General features: G+C 37.7%; 1 protein-coding gene across 1 annotated transcript in view; it reads left to right on the top strand.

The window, feature by feature from the left end:
• The first annotated feature begins 564 nt into the window (after positions 1 to 564).
• mrpl23 (mitochondrial ribosomal protein L23) overlaps positions 565 to 15,331 on the top strand; it is a 51,963-nt gene continuing 37,196 nt past the window's right edge. The window contains exons 1-2 of the mRNA XM_061722568.1: positions 565 to 694; positions 1,588 to 1,710. Coding sequence (XP_061578552.1) covers positions 675 to 694; positions 1,588 to 1,710 — 143 coding nt within the window. The 5' untranslated portion in view covers positions 565 to 674. The remainder of the gene's footprint in view (positions 695 to 1,587; positions 1,711 to 15,331) is intronic.

Below are 15,331 nucleotides of genomic sequence, written 5' to 3'. Positions count from 1 at the left end.
ATATATATATATATATATATATATATATATATATATATATATATATATACCAAAATTATATATATATATATATATATATATATATATATATATATATATATATATATATATATATATATATATATATATATATATATATATACCAAAAATTATATATATATATATATATATATATATATATATATATATATATATATATATATATATATATATATATATATATATATATATACCAAAAATTATATATATATATATATATATATATATATATATATATATATATATATATATATATATATATATATATATATATATATATATATATATATAGTTTTTCTTTGGGTTATTTGTGTGGTGGAAATTGTAAGGACCAATAAACTAGACTAAAAAAAAACAAAAAACTAATGACCATAGACAGGTAGATGAACTCGTTGCTGGGTATGAATGAATGAATGAATGAATGAATGAATGAATGAATGAATGAATGAATGAATGAATGAATGAATGAATGAATGAATGAACCTAACGTGAAGGGCACGGGGAGGAAAACGTACTGCGCTTGCGCAGTTGTTATTCCCGGAAGCGCACTCATACATGTGCAGGATTTGTCAACCTTGACAAACTTCCAAGCAAATAAGTGAGCAGTTTATGTCTCCAAACAAGTCGCTGCAGTGATGCCAGTGACACGATTGTGGTAAGTAAAACGGATTTGTTTCGAGCAGACGAACTGGATGAAAAGCAATTTACCCAGTTATTGTTTTTAACCCAGCCAGTCCAGCTAATATTAGCACGTCTGAGTGCAACACTTTTCCCCTGAAACCGACTGTAACACCGACCACACGCGGTTTTACTTCACATTATACACCGGAGACCTATTTCCACGTTGCATGCTGAAGTTGCTGTTGACATGACACATATTCTCTCCGTAAAAGTGAAGTTAACGTAACCGAGATGTGCTAAAAACAAACAGCCGTAGCTGCGAGTGTCTGGCTGCTACTCAGTATTTATTAATGTTATTATGGGTTTACATGTGTCTTAAACTTTATCATGGCGTGCATTTCTCCTTGTGAAGGGCGTTAGAGTTTGTGCTGCTGGGGTTTGCATCGATTGTGAAGGATCTTCTCTGTGATAAATGTAACCACAGATACAGTTGTGTGAAAAAGTGTTTGCCCCCTTCCTGATTTCTTATATTTTTGCATGTTTGTTGCACTTAAATGTTTCAGATCATCAAACAATTTTAAATATTAGACAACACACAGGCCTATGTAGGTTTGGATTTTTGTCCCCCCCTTAATAATAAAAACTGCATTTTGTGTTATCTTTGTTTAATATTTAAATTTGTTTGATGATCTGAAACATTTAAGTGTGACAAACATGCAAAAAAAATAAGAAGTCAGGAATGGGGCAAACACTTTTTCACACAACTGTAGGGATATCCTAACGCCGAAGTCAAAGCCAAGACCAGTGAGTCCAGGTGCAGGCCACGTTAAATGAAACAGTGGTTTAGGATTAAACCCCTGTACATCTCTTGGCAAGCACCAAATGGCAAGACATTTGTGGATGATTAGAGTCACTCGTCTCTTCCAGCTACCCGCTGTACCAGCTGGGGAACCCACAGCTGAGGATCTTCAGACCCAACTGGTTCCTGACCCTGGTGAGGCCAGGCAAGGAACAACCTCCTGATACTGTCCAATTCCGCGTGCCAATGGAGTAAGTCTTTGATTTTACTCTTGCTATTATATTTCTGGGCATTAAAGAAATTCATTACCCTTATCAAATTTTTGCATCTCTATTAGGGCTGGGCGATTTTGGACAAAAATAAAATCCCGTTTTTTTTTCTCTGAAAACCCGATTTTCGATTTCGATTTTTTTGGTAAAACTACAAAAAAGACAATGGAATAAATTGTTTCAAATATTTTATCTTTAAAGAAAAATAGCAAACAAATTTCCCTATTGGGAATGAAGTGCAATTGAAAGATACTGTAAATCCTCCTTGAGTTTAGTAAAGTGACAACATTTACAATTTTCTTGACCAAACAAAGATGACTAGACGAGCTCTGTCTGTAATGCAGCCAGCTGCAAAAAAGGAAAATCGATTTTCCGATTTTCCTTTTTTTAACATCGATTGTGATTAATAAATCTGATTTAGATTTAAAATCGATTAATCAAACAGCCCTAATCTCTATTAAAAACAAACTCATAGGGGTGGCAGTTCAGAGCTTAAATGGTTTATAAATCAACTTTATCTGTGGGATCCAAACAATGACATCAAGAACGGGTGAGAAGATGTATCTCTTTCATGGCTTAATTTAAAAAGACAAAAAAAGAAGTTGATCTACGTTCAGATTCAGATCGTTATAAAATGTTAAGATCAGAGTAAAGATCTAACAATAATGTCTTCAGATTTTGTCACCTTGTTGAATAACATGGTATTTTTATTTAGTCTGAAATAACCTTCATTCATTCAAATAATTTTTAAGAATGCATAGCACACCAAACAAACAAAAAAAAAAAACTGATCTTTGACCACTTAAGATAATTTCCATAAACACAAACTGTTCCATTTCCAAATGGATGTTAAACATCACTAATAAACCAACACCAGGGCTCACCTGGTACATGACACCAACAATGAGTTGCTTCCACCTGAGAGCTAAAACTCCACAGATTCCTATGGTAGAAGAATTTCAACTCTGATAACAACTCTCTGTGCCAGTAGCTGATGAACAACAACAAACCCAACTTCATTTTCTTCAGCTGAAGTCAGAAACTAAGTTTGATGTTTCACTGTCATAAATTACATTATATTTAAATTTGCTTTGCAGAGGCATCTAGCTACCATCTGTTGGAGCTCATTAAATATGCCCAAAAGTGTTAGGGAGCGAATCAAATCAGTTTATCCTGGTAGAGGGAGTCTTTGGGCGGGCAGAACACAATGACAACTCATAGGGGTGGCAGTTCAGAGCTGCCTTCTGTTTAGAGCTGGTCAAGGATCAAGGCACATACTAGTTGTAAAAATGCTTTTTCAAAACCTATTCATGTTAATGGATTAAACCTATGAGTTTATCTGACTTTTATAAATGGTTTATAAATCAACTTTATCTGTGGGATCCAAACAATGACATCAAGAACGGTTGAGAAGATGTATCTCTTTCATGGCTTAATTTAAAAAGACAAAAAAAGAAGTGAATCTACGTTCAGATTCAGATCGTTATAAAATGTTAAGATCAGAGTAAAAATCTAACAATAATGTCTTCAGATTTTGTCACCTTGTTGAATAATATGGTATTTTTATTTAGTCTGAAATAACCTAATGACAACAGCTTCTCTTTGTACCGGGGGGAAATGGTTGCATACACATAGCACACCAAACAAACAAAAAAAAACTGATCTTTGACCACTTAAGATAATTTCCATAAACACAAACAGTTCCATTTCCAAATGGATGTTAAACATCACTAATAAACCAACACCAGGGCTCACCTGGTACATGACACCAACAATGAGTTGCCTCCACCTGAGAGCTAAAACTCCACAGATTCCTATGGTAGAAGAATTTCAACTCTGATAAAAACTCTCTGTGCCAGTAGCTGATGAACAACAACATACCCAACTTCATTTTCTTCAACTGAAGTCAGAAATTACTCTAACTTTGATGTTTCACTGTCATAAATTACATTATATTTAAATTTGCTTTGCAGAGGCATCTAGCTACCATCTGTTGGAGCTCATTAGATATGCCCAAAAGTGTTAGGGAGCGAATCAAATCAGTTTATCCTGGTAGAGGGAGTCTTTGGGCGGGCAGAACACAATGACAACACGGCGGCAATGTAACATTATAAATGCCTGCTGCTGAGGATTAACAACTGTTTGAATTGACTTTGGCATCATGAAAATTGAATAGATGACAACACTCAAATCATGGCTTTGCAAGGTAGATGCATTTGCAGTTTCTCTGACAGGCTATGGCAAAAGTTTAATTTACTCTTCTAAACAATGCAATCTCTTGATTGGTTTCCGTCGCTTTGAATAGGTCACCTTAATCTTTATGATTAGTCGTAGCGCTAACCAACTGCATGCAAAGGCAGTTCAACAAGCAACTGTTGTAATCCTTGGTTCAGGAGGCCCCCTATGGGTCGCCACACCCAGTAGGATGGAGGGTTTGATCTATCAGTCTATTATTCCAGCGCCGTGCACCATTCAGATCATGTAACTCCAACCCTCTGTGAGTAATAATATTTCCAGCTCTCACACACTGTTGCTGTTAGTGGTCGGAACAAAGACTTGAAACTGCAGATTACCATCTCAACCAGACATACTCTCTGTGGTTCTTTTGGAACATGTCTGTAGAGTCTGCCTGCAGATATTTCTAGTGTTTAGCTTTTTACTACATGAATCCAAAGGGATCAGAACTCTAAAAATTGAATTTTTTTGCCTGATTGAGATGGTTATCTTTTATTTTTTAAATCTTTTTTTATCGTCTTTTATCATTATTTACTCCGGTTTTGTAATTTATATACTTAATTTTGCAGTACTGTTGTCGGCTCACACAGGTTACCTTTATTTTGATACCAAATTCAAATACACCTTGCAGTAACAGAAATATTTGCTTTTAGATTATAGTAATTTATGAAATTAAAATTATAATTATAATAATCTAAACAGATCTGCAGTTTCTAAGAACCTAAAAGAAATATTGTTTTAGGAATTTTACATTAGTTTTCAGATGATTCATGTAGTGACTCTGTTCCTACAAACGTATGCTCTGGTCTAGTTAATAAGTATTTGTTCAAGTAAATCAAATTTGTTATTTTTTGATTTGTATATATTATCATATGGCTGGGAAAAATGAAAATTGGATCAGAAAGATTTATCAGAGAGACTGATAAACAAACTCAGCATCATAAATGGACCAACAACTGTGCGGATTTTCTGAAAACTGGCATCAGCCCTGTAGTGGTCAATTTCTATTCATTTCCTAAGCCATGCATGAAAAATTAAGATGTTTAACTCATAAACTTTGGTTTCTTAATCATATAAAAACAAGCAAATTTCTCTGTTCTGAGATGCAAGGGACATGTTTGCTGATGGCGCTGACTAACAGATATCAGACCAGTTCAAATGAATTGCAACAACCAGGCAAACAAAGCTGAGTTCAGTTTAACGGGAACCAAACGGCTAAAGATGTTAAATAAAAAAAAATGAGCATGGCAGATACATATTTGATTCACCCCTCTAGCTGTGGGCCGAGTGACTAACATCCTTGAATTGTACAACTTGCACTCATTTTGAGTGTATCCAGCCAGTGATACAGCCCAGATGTCTGCATGACTTGAGGTAAAAAATTGGGGAATGCAGAAAGTAAATCTTGGTTTGATCAATAGTAGTAAATTATTTGTTAATCCTAACTGCCTTCACTTAAAATGTGTAAAACTGCCAAGGGTGTAGGGCTGCAGCTATCCAATATTTTGATTATCAATTATTCTATTAAATATTCCATCGATTAATCGAGAAATCGGATAAAACTTACTTTTGCTTAATTAAAGCCAAATTATAAAGATACAATAGAAAACAAGACAGATCACTTAATAAAAACAACCATTTTTTTCCCTTTTATAAGAATAATTGACATTTATTTACATATTGTGCAAACTAAACGGTTTGTTAAATTTTCCAATAAAACTTAATAAAATTACTTCAAACTTAACATTTCCTGAGACATAAAATGAAAAAAAAAAATGGTTTCTCACTTATTTTTTCCAAGTATCAAAAATAAAATAAAAAATGTTCTTCAAACGCCTTTTAAATTGTGCAATGCTTGGCTGTGGACCAGGACTTGGAACAAGAGTCTTACACAATGTGGACCAGGAATTGGAACAAGAGTCTTACACAATGTGGACTGGGACCTTCATTTTTAATTTAAAATGATCCCACACCTTCGATACCTTCTGTCTCTTCCTCTTATTACATTCGCTTTCCTGCATTTTTTCGTTGTCGTTGTCCCTGTTTTTTGGTTCCGGGCTGGCGTCTGTACAGCAAAACCGTTCACACACGTTACGAAAAGAGCGCCGCCGTCTTCTTCCACCTTATAGTGGACCCATACCTGTAAGCATGTTGTGTCACACATAAACGGATCAGTGCGAACCGTGAGCTTTAAATGTATTTTTTAATTAAACAAGGCTTTGTGGCAGAAGAAATTCCTCAATAATTTTTGAAAAGTGAATGCACTGTCTGTTGTTGTACAACATCGTCACCTTGGCACTTTAATTCACTGAGCATAAATCTGATGACCTCAGCTGGAGCTCAGCCCTCCAATATCTTCTCTGCTGTTTTTCATTGAATTAATGCAGTTAAAATAAGAAAGGAACCCAATTTGTCCTGCAGCAAGTCAGATTTTGGAAAGATGCCATTTTTTGCAATTGTTTGTTAGATACACAGCTAGAAAGCATTGTTGTATGATGTAAGCTTATTTTTATTCCCCTGAATAGCAAGAAGAAGCAAATTGTTTAAGTAAAGCCAATCTTTTGATCTATCAATCTAATATTTTGCTGGTATAAACTCGATGTTCTTATGTGGACAGTCATAGTTTCATCCACGTGAGTGGTGCCCTAAAAATGCCTGCAGTTTATAAAAATGCTTTAAATTAGAACTTTAACATTGTAATTGAAAGCAAACCACTGCCCTTGTCTAATTTTTAACATGTGGTTGTCTAATTTTTAACATGCGTTTTTTTTACCCAGATTTAGAATATTTTAAAATAAGAATGTAATTAGTATTGTTAAAACAAACTGCTTCCCTTTTAGCAAAGCTATTTGAATGATCCTTGAATTGTGCAGGAAATACAGGAAATTTCATTACATCTGGCAGAAATTACCTCTAAGACTGGATTAACTTCCCATGGTTAGGTTTCCAAAGATCGAGGTCAATGTGATCTCAAAAAACTTCTTTGGTCATATAACACAAATTATTACACTCATAATGATAACATTTCACACGTGTTTGACGGGATAAAAATGGGTAAAACGATGACATTGTGACATTTTATGTCAAAAGGCTCAAATGTCAGTTTAATCTGTGACAGATGCAAAAACATTTTTCGTTAAATTGATGGGGCGGCAGTAGCTCAGGTGGCAGAGCGGGTCGTCCAATGATCGGAAGGTCGGCGGTTCGAATCCCGCTCTGTCCCAGTTTGCTGTCGTAGTTTCCTTGGGCAAGTCCTTACCCACCTTGCCCTGTGTGAATGTGTGTGAATGTTTGGTGGTGGTCGGAGGGGCCGTTTGGCGCGATATGGCAGCCACGCTTCCGTCAGTCTGCAGGGCAGCTGTGGCTACAAAACGTAGCTTACCACCACCAGAGAGAATGTGTATGAATGAATAATGATCTCTGTAAAGCGCTCTGGGTGCCTTGAAGGGCGCTATATAAATCCAAGTCATTATTATTCATTATTATTATTATTATTATTATTTATTCAAATCTATATTTCAGGAATAGATGGATAAATACCATCTTTTGTGCTTCGTCAAAGCAATGGAAGCAGGATTAATAATTTTTATAGTCTATTATTACAATAGCCAGAACCATGACCTTGCAAATGAGAATGTTGGATGAATTTTAGCCCCCCTTTTTAAAGGATGCAGCTTTCCTTAAAGGGGCAGTATTCAAGCATTGGGAGACCACCGTGAGCAGAAGATCAAAGCGGCTGCAGACAAAAACAAAGATGGAACCCAAGACGCAACCTTTCACACAATTCATACATTTGTCAATCATGTATTAATAATCTTTATGGAGACAATTTAAACTCGGATTGTATCCGTGTCTTTTTCTTTTTAACTGAGGGTGGTCTGTTATCCACGTAACGAAAAAGGTAGAACTTTGGCCACCCTCGTAGTAGACATGTGAACACATGGTCACAGCAATGTTTGTCTGTTTGTATACATGTTGCTCATCTAGCGAGCGTAAACTAAGCAGGGAATGTGATTCATGCAGTGAGAGAAAGCTCAGCGCACAACCTAACATCAGTGTGCGACTCTAACTTTATATAACCAGTAATTGTTTGCTGATGGATTAAGATTTTAAATACCCTATATTAGAACTTGAAGAAAGAATATGCCATGTGTATAAATAAAGCAAATGATTTACGCATGGTCAGTAAGATGTATTTAGACTTATTTAAGGTTGCTCCTTTTTCTGATAGTTTCAGAAAAAAATTATGCTACATTTTAGACCTCAAAAGTTTTATTTTGTCTACTGAGATCTTGCTGAACTTGTAATAAAAAAAACTGCAGTTGGGCTTCTTGGCCACCAGGTGGTGTAACAGCCTCAAGAACGGAAGAAGAACCTCAATTCTCAACAGTTTGTACTTGTGACGGTCTATGAGTAGAGCTGCATGATATGCAAAAGGCTGTCATGGGCAGGGATGTAGGAGGTGATATCCAGTAAGGCATCAAACATTGGCCAGCTATGGGACTCAAAATTAACATTTGAATCTAAAGAGGAGAAAATAATAAAACGTTCTTGATCATCCTCCAAAATCCATCTCTTATGAAGTATTACAATATACATTGCACTACTTGACCTCTTTCCAGTTGTGCACGCTAATTATATAGTCCTTTTTTTTTCATACCTTACAACATTTTAAGAAGGTTTTACCAGTCAACACAGCAGTGATGAGTTACGCTTTTGACTATATCTGTGAGCCAAGGTTACCGAGGTTAGCATGTTCCTCAGGCGAGACGAGGCCAAGAACCCACACTAAGGAGAAAAATTGAAGTTTGTAGCAGATCATCTATGTGTCTCCGGTGGGGTTTAGACCATAATCTGTTCATCCAGGTGCTTGGCCTCCCACTCTGATTTTTGCCTCTTCTCTGCCAAACTCCTAGGGTGCTTATGTAATTGTGCGTGTGTTTGGGCGTGTGTGCGCACAGTCTTGTTTGGTGGGTGAGTCGATTTGTGAGAATGTTGTGTATATGTGCACAAAATGGGTAAGTGTGTGTGTGTGTGTGTTTTATATGGGTGTGTTAAGGTTATGTTTTCTTGCAGCCTTTGATGCCTGCTAGTGGTGCGCAGCTGATTGATGCACTTCTCAAGCCTCAGCATGGGTTAAACCATTATTTTTCTTGATTCGTCCAAACAGTGTAGTAAGAGGACACGCACAGCGAGACAATGACACAAACTAAATGTCACCCCCACTCTCAGTTTATTGATAAGCATGAGTCATGGCAGTGAAAACTGTTGTTGTAGTTTTCATTTTCAAGGGTAGGCGGTGTACGTGTGAGTAAATTTGAAGCTTGTGGCTTCTAATGAGTGGTGATAATACTGGCATTGTTTGGGCAATAACACAAGGTGACACCCGGGGGTAGATGTCTTCAGTGGTTTGCCTAGTTCTCTTTTTTTCTTTTCTTTTTCTTTTGTGTGGCTTCATTTCTTTGCTAGGATAGGCATGTTTTTCTCTATCCCACCCTGGATTCTGCTGTTTATTGTGCTTTTCTTAAAAGCTTTGCTACGAATCCAGAACCAGTCCCGCTTTGGTACTCGTTGTTTGAAACACCTGGGCAGTTTTTGCTCATAATTCTGTTTTCACCTGCAGAAACGTAGTATTTGTTTGTCCTTTAGGATTGTTCTGTAACCTTTTGTGCCACCGGAGTATTTATTCTCTGCTGTAGAACATCATCCAATGTCTCGGTTTACACCCGCACACACCTCTTGTACCTCACCTGATGTGAATAAAGGCCCATTAAAAAAACAAAAAAAAAAAAAAAACAACACACATACACAGAAAATGGCAGACCATTGAATTTTGTTTTCATTCTAGTGCCAAGTCACTGTAGACTTTCAGTATTGACATAAGTGTAAATATAATCATCATTAACCCAAGTTACCCAAATCAAATTCACAATAGCTCACAATGTTTTGCCACATTTACAAGACTTTTGCTCTTATTGGCTTAAAAACATTTGATGATGATCATGGCAGTCTCTCACTGTTTCTATTAATCTCCTTTACTTAACAAACACGTAGTGGAAACCTGATCATTAATAAGACTTATGGACTTCAAATAAGTGGGATTTGCCTTAGTGACCCAGTTCTTTGTAAGAAGTTAAATGGCTTAGGCTTTGATATATTTTTGTTTTATTTTGTGACCAGAACCCAAACAATAAATGTAATCCTTCACACGATGTTCTTTTACTCTCAACTTCTCAGCTGTCTTTCTCTTCTCCTTAAGTATCAGGTTCCTCAATGGCATCCTCACAATACAAAGTCTTCTATTATGATCTTGATACTTAGTGTTGTGAAACTTCTATGCATGCATTGTCCATGTAGACGGGTGGGTTAAAGTAGAGACCGTGAATATCACAACTCAATCTGACAATGGGTCGGCCAACAATGAGGAGCGGCTTTCTTTTGACTTTCATCTTCACAGAACAGTACTCTTCCATTGCGTTCTCACCATAAAACCACTCTGACACAATTTTTTTTGAAGTTGATGTTGGTTAAGTGCATATACTGTACATGTGTACGTAAAGCTTGGTGTGCCTTCGATGTTTTATATGTTTGGATAGCGAGTACACAAAGCTTACACATGGAGTCTTTTTGGCATATTACTTTTCTCACATAGTTTACCAGTTCTTGGCATGTACTTACACTCATAATCCACTTAATACCTGATCAACTGGTTGACGTGTGTGTGTGTCAACAATCACAGTACGCGCTGTACCTAAGAGACAAAAGGGTTAGGAAGTGTGTGTTATTCTGGTATTTTCCATCGTTCCCATTGAAGGATTTTTGCATGGGTCTCCTGTCTGTACTCCAGCTTCCAAAAACATGCACGTTAGGGTAATTGACGATTCCAAGTTGCCTGTAGGGGTGAGTGCGAGCATGCATGGTTTGTCTGTATACAGGTATGTGGCCCTGCGATAGACTGGCGACCTGTCCAGGCTGTACCCCTGCCTCTCAGCTGTGATGAGCTGGGATAGGCTCCGGAACCCCCATGACCCTAAACAGGATTAACGGGTATAGAAATGGATGGATGATGGATGGATTGCTGATGCCATTTTGCAGTTCACATTCATGGATAACTGGGGATGAAGGGTTACACACACTATATGACCTTCCAGCAACTTGTGATTTTTCTCCATTCTAATTACGCCAAGATTGGACTTGTGTACCTACTTTGGAGCGAGCTTTGGAGAGGCGAAAAAGAAAAAAAGTCAAAAGACTCACAACCAAGTCTTAAAATGGGCTCTGTCTTGATATTTTCACCACAAATTGAAATGGTACTTCGCCAGCAGCTGATGACATATTACAAGTGCACAAGAACGCAAGTACAGACAAGTACTTTTATTGAGAAACCGCCTGGGTCACCCAACTGGTCTCTCCTAACCACTTTTTTGTCAACAAAACAGACATGGGAAGTAAGGTATAACCACATGAAAAAGAGGAGTTAATCTTTGAAAATAATACAAGTGAAGAAATGAGCAGTCCAAACTGTTTGAGCTACGATGTATTCAGAGCATATTTGAAAAAAAGACAAGACAAAGAACACAGGTTGTGTGTCTTTCCTTTCTTCACAGTGACATTACCTGATGCCATGTTCTCTCATTGGCTTTAGCTTTGATTCAAAGTCACCTGATGTCAACTCCCAAAACTACTGCCCATGCCAAAGATATTTTACATGACAACTAAATTCACTGGCAAATGTCTGTACATCACGATCAAGCCTGTTGATTTTCCGTTGACCGGTTCCTGAGCTTTGCGACTGGCAAACAAAAATTGTAAATGCTGATTATGTACCGTATTTTCCGCACTATAACGCGCACTTAAAACGCTTAATATTCCTCAAAAATCGTCAGTGCGCCCTATAATCAGCTGCGCCTTATGTATGAATTTTGTTGTGCTTACTAACCTAAAATCAATTTTATGTGGTACACTGCAATCAGTGTGCGACTTAGGCAGCGACGAAGCCGCTCCCTTGATTGACTGTCGGACCATTCAGCTGACTCATTAAAGTCGGTCCTTTGTTGCATACGGGTTGGTTGGATAAGGGTTGCAACGTCAGACAACATTATATACCTAACCATCATCCATCTAGTCCATGTTACCTTAAGGGGACCTATTATGAAAAACACGTTTTTTCTTGCTTTAACATATATAAAGTGGTCTCCCCTCAGCCTGCCAACTCAGAGAAGGAGTAAAGCAACCAAATTCTGCAGTGTCTGTACAGCCGCCCGGATGAGCCATCCAGTGTGACGTGGCTTCTACGAGCCGTTCAGATTCTGCTGATTTTCGTTACGTAACCAAAATGCAAACCACGCCCACAACTAAACACTGTGTCCTAACTGCATACGAGCGTCCGACTATCGCATCGCACTGCGCGACATCGGACGCTCTCTGTCCATCTCCCTCCAGCCAGCTGCCACTTTATTGAGGTTTCTGTAGTGAAATGAGGAGGAATCATAGAGATAACTTCTCATTTCAACTAACTGGATCAGCCGTTCCTCATCCGTGACTGTTTCCTACAGCGCTTTCAACCGGCTTTCAACGCGAGCGCAGATGAAAATAGAAGCAGGACAGTCCAATAGAAGATAAAGCAAATGGATGGATGAAATTGATTTTGTCGCTGACGCTTGCTCGCATCGCATGCAGTTAGGACACGGTAACTCCGCCGGCCAGAGCTTCCGCCATTTTTTGCCTCATTATCATAGCCTCCCCGTCCACTCAGAATCCCGCATAGAGAAGGAGGTTAGAGACTGGGAAGATAAAGAAATGTCCCCTTTACTATAATTAGACATCAAGCCAATGTTGGGTTTGTAGCGTAAACCCAATTTTCATTAATTTTTCAAATTTGCAGAATTTACAGAATTTTACAAGAAATTTGCAGAATTTACAGAATTTTCAAATCTGTATCGTAATCCAGTTATAATCAAATGTTGGAATACAACGTTGTTCCAACCTCGCACTAACTTCAGGTGTCTTCTATTGCTGGCAACGAATGAACCAATCAGAGAACAGGGCGTAGTACGACGCTTACCTCTTCCACTTTTTATTTGTGTATTTGTGGAAGACGAATGGTTTAAAATGTGAGTTTATTTTTCTGTATTAGTAACGACTGAGTTATTGTGAATGAGTTGAATAAAGTTTGACTTACGAGGCTCTTGTTTCGCTTCATATAGGTTTTATCATGCAGCTTATAACCCGGTGTGCCCTATGTATTTAAATAGACCCCTTAATTGATATGTGTGCCTTTTTATAATGCGGTGCGCCTAATGGCCTGAAAAATACGGTAGTAATTTCTGATAGTTTCATTTATTTTGTTGGAGTTTTGAGCCAGCAGCCGGTCAAGCTCGAATTAAGCAAACTTTAAAATTTTTTTTAAAGTGCTAACACTAACATAACTTTTATCATACCAAGTGATAGGCCAAAAAACTGCATTTAAAAAAAAAAAACAACTCAATTACCAGTTTACATTTACCAATTTATCTCTTTTACTGCTATGCACATTCCTTTTACCGTATTTAACGTTTTACAGCACAGCGGGAGAGACGGATTGCAAGTGTTCAGATATGTCTTTCAGAACCATCAAAATAACACCAGCCAACCCTTCCAATTTGTTCTTAATGTGATACTTCAGAACCTCTTGCCTCTTCATCCTAAAGCTGGCTGGCCCCATCACCTGTCCTCTTCATTCCTGATTATGTATCCATACTCACAGAGTTGCAGACTGACTGACTCTTGCCTCGTATAGAATCTTGTCCAGCTTTCTTGCCAACTGATGTCCCACATCTGAATCAATGGATGCTGAGACCATGTGCTTTCCTTCAATGCTAACTGGTGGAAATTAAAAAGTGTCCACTTGAAGCTTCTCTCACTCTCATTTTTTAACTTGATATCGAACATAAGCCACGGACCCAGCAGCACATATATCATCTCCTCCATTATCTACATATTTAGTGTTGTTGTCTTCTTTGTTTAGATCACACAATCACCTACGTCACAGCAGCTTCGCTCCAACCCTGCCCACTTCTGCTCCAGGTGCTGAATTGTTATGGAAAAGAAACTAGGCCGAGTTGAGTCGAGCCGACCTGAGATGAGTAGAGCCGAGTAGGTACTAGTGGAAAAGTCCCATAAGTTTATTACGAGCAAGTTTTTCTTTAATAAACAAAAAAAAGTAGAGAGAGAAAGAGTGCAGAAAGAGAGGGTAGGGTTTTACCATGCTAAACCAAGCAGACCATCCAGGTGATTGGTCTATGCCACTGCAATATTTTGTAATGTGTGTGGGTAGGTGTCATACTACACTATAAGTTTATTGTACGTTTAATGCAGAGGTATAATTCAAGCTGTATCTGCCTTCAAGATGTTACATTGATTTAAAATGTGTCTTTGAATCAAGATAATTATACAGTGCTGCACACGCATTGTTTTCCAAACATGATTCACCATGATGACCAATAATTCCACCCAAATATGAAACTAGACACCAGACACACATTATTTAACTGCCCACTCTCCACCTGTCAAACCAATTGCTTTCCTGCTAACAATATAAGATTATTTAAACTTGTGTGCTTTTCGACTCTTTTAATTGTTATTTTGATCACATCTGCAGGTGTCTAAAAGTACCACCTATGCACATATGACATGCAACTTATCTGTACCATAAATATATAGTCTTTCTTCTGACAAAGTTGCTTCACCTATTCTTTTTGCCCCTCCAGTGACAGTAAATTAAGCCAAACGAAGTGGTTAAGGCTTCTTTTCTTTTGCATAAATATAGGGTTTTCTGACCTTGCAAATATTAGTTAAAACATATAAATATGCTCAATTTTTCAGTATTTGTTAGTGGATGACTGTAAAAGCCCCCCCTTATGTACAACATTCATTTTAACCATGTCCTTGAGTGCACTTTTAGCACTATAAGATTATTTAACTAATGACATCCAGTCGTCCATGGGCTTAAAGGTATTGTGACATCATTTTTAACATGCTTTTAACACTATTAAAAGTCTTGGCCAACATCCCTCAAATGTGTCTAAAAGAGTGTAACAAGAAAAACTTCACTCTAGTACTCTTTTCCTGGCTTTTTATTACAGTGTTTTTTTGCGCCGTGAAAAATGCTTCCTTTTCTCCCTTTCCTGTCAATCATTGCTCCGCTCCTCCTCCAAACCTCCTCCTCCTCCAGCCATACGCTCACAGCGGCGTCGGAGAGTTAAGCCGAGAGCGACAGGCGAAGCATGCACGGAAAAGCAGGAGGGCGAACCACAGCAAACAATCATAAAAATAAAGGCATGCAAGCAGCACTGTCCCCTTATCTTAAGTCCAGTCAGTGGCCGCGGGT

This window comes from Cololabis saira, chromosome 5 (assembly GCF_033807715.1).
Source record: "Cololabis saira isolate AMF1-May2022 chromosome 5, fColSai1.1, whole genome shotgun sequence".
Classification (NCBI taxonomy): Eukaryota; Metazoa; Chordata; class Actinopteri; order Beloniformes; family Belonidae; genus Cololabis; species Cololabis saira.
This window is presented reverse-complemented; position numbering and strand designations above follow the sequence as displayed.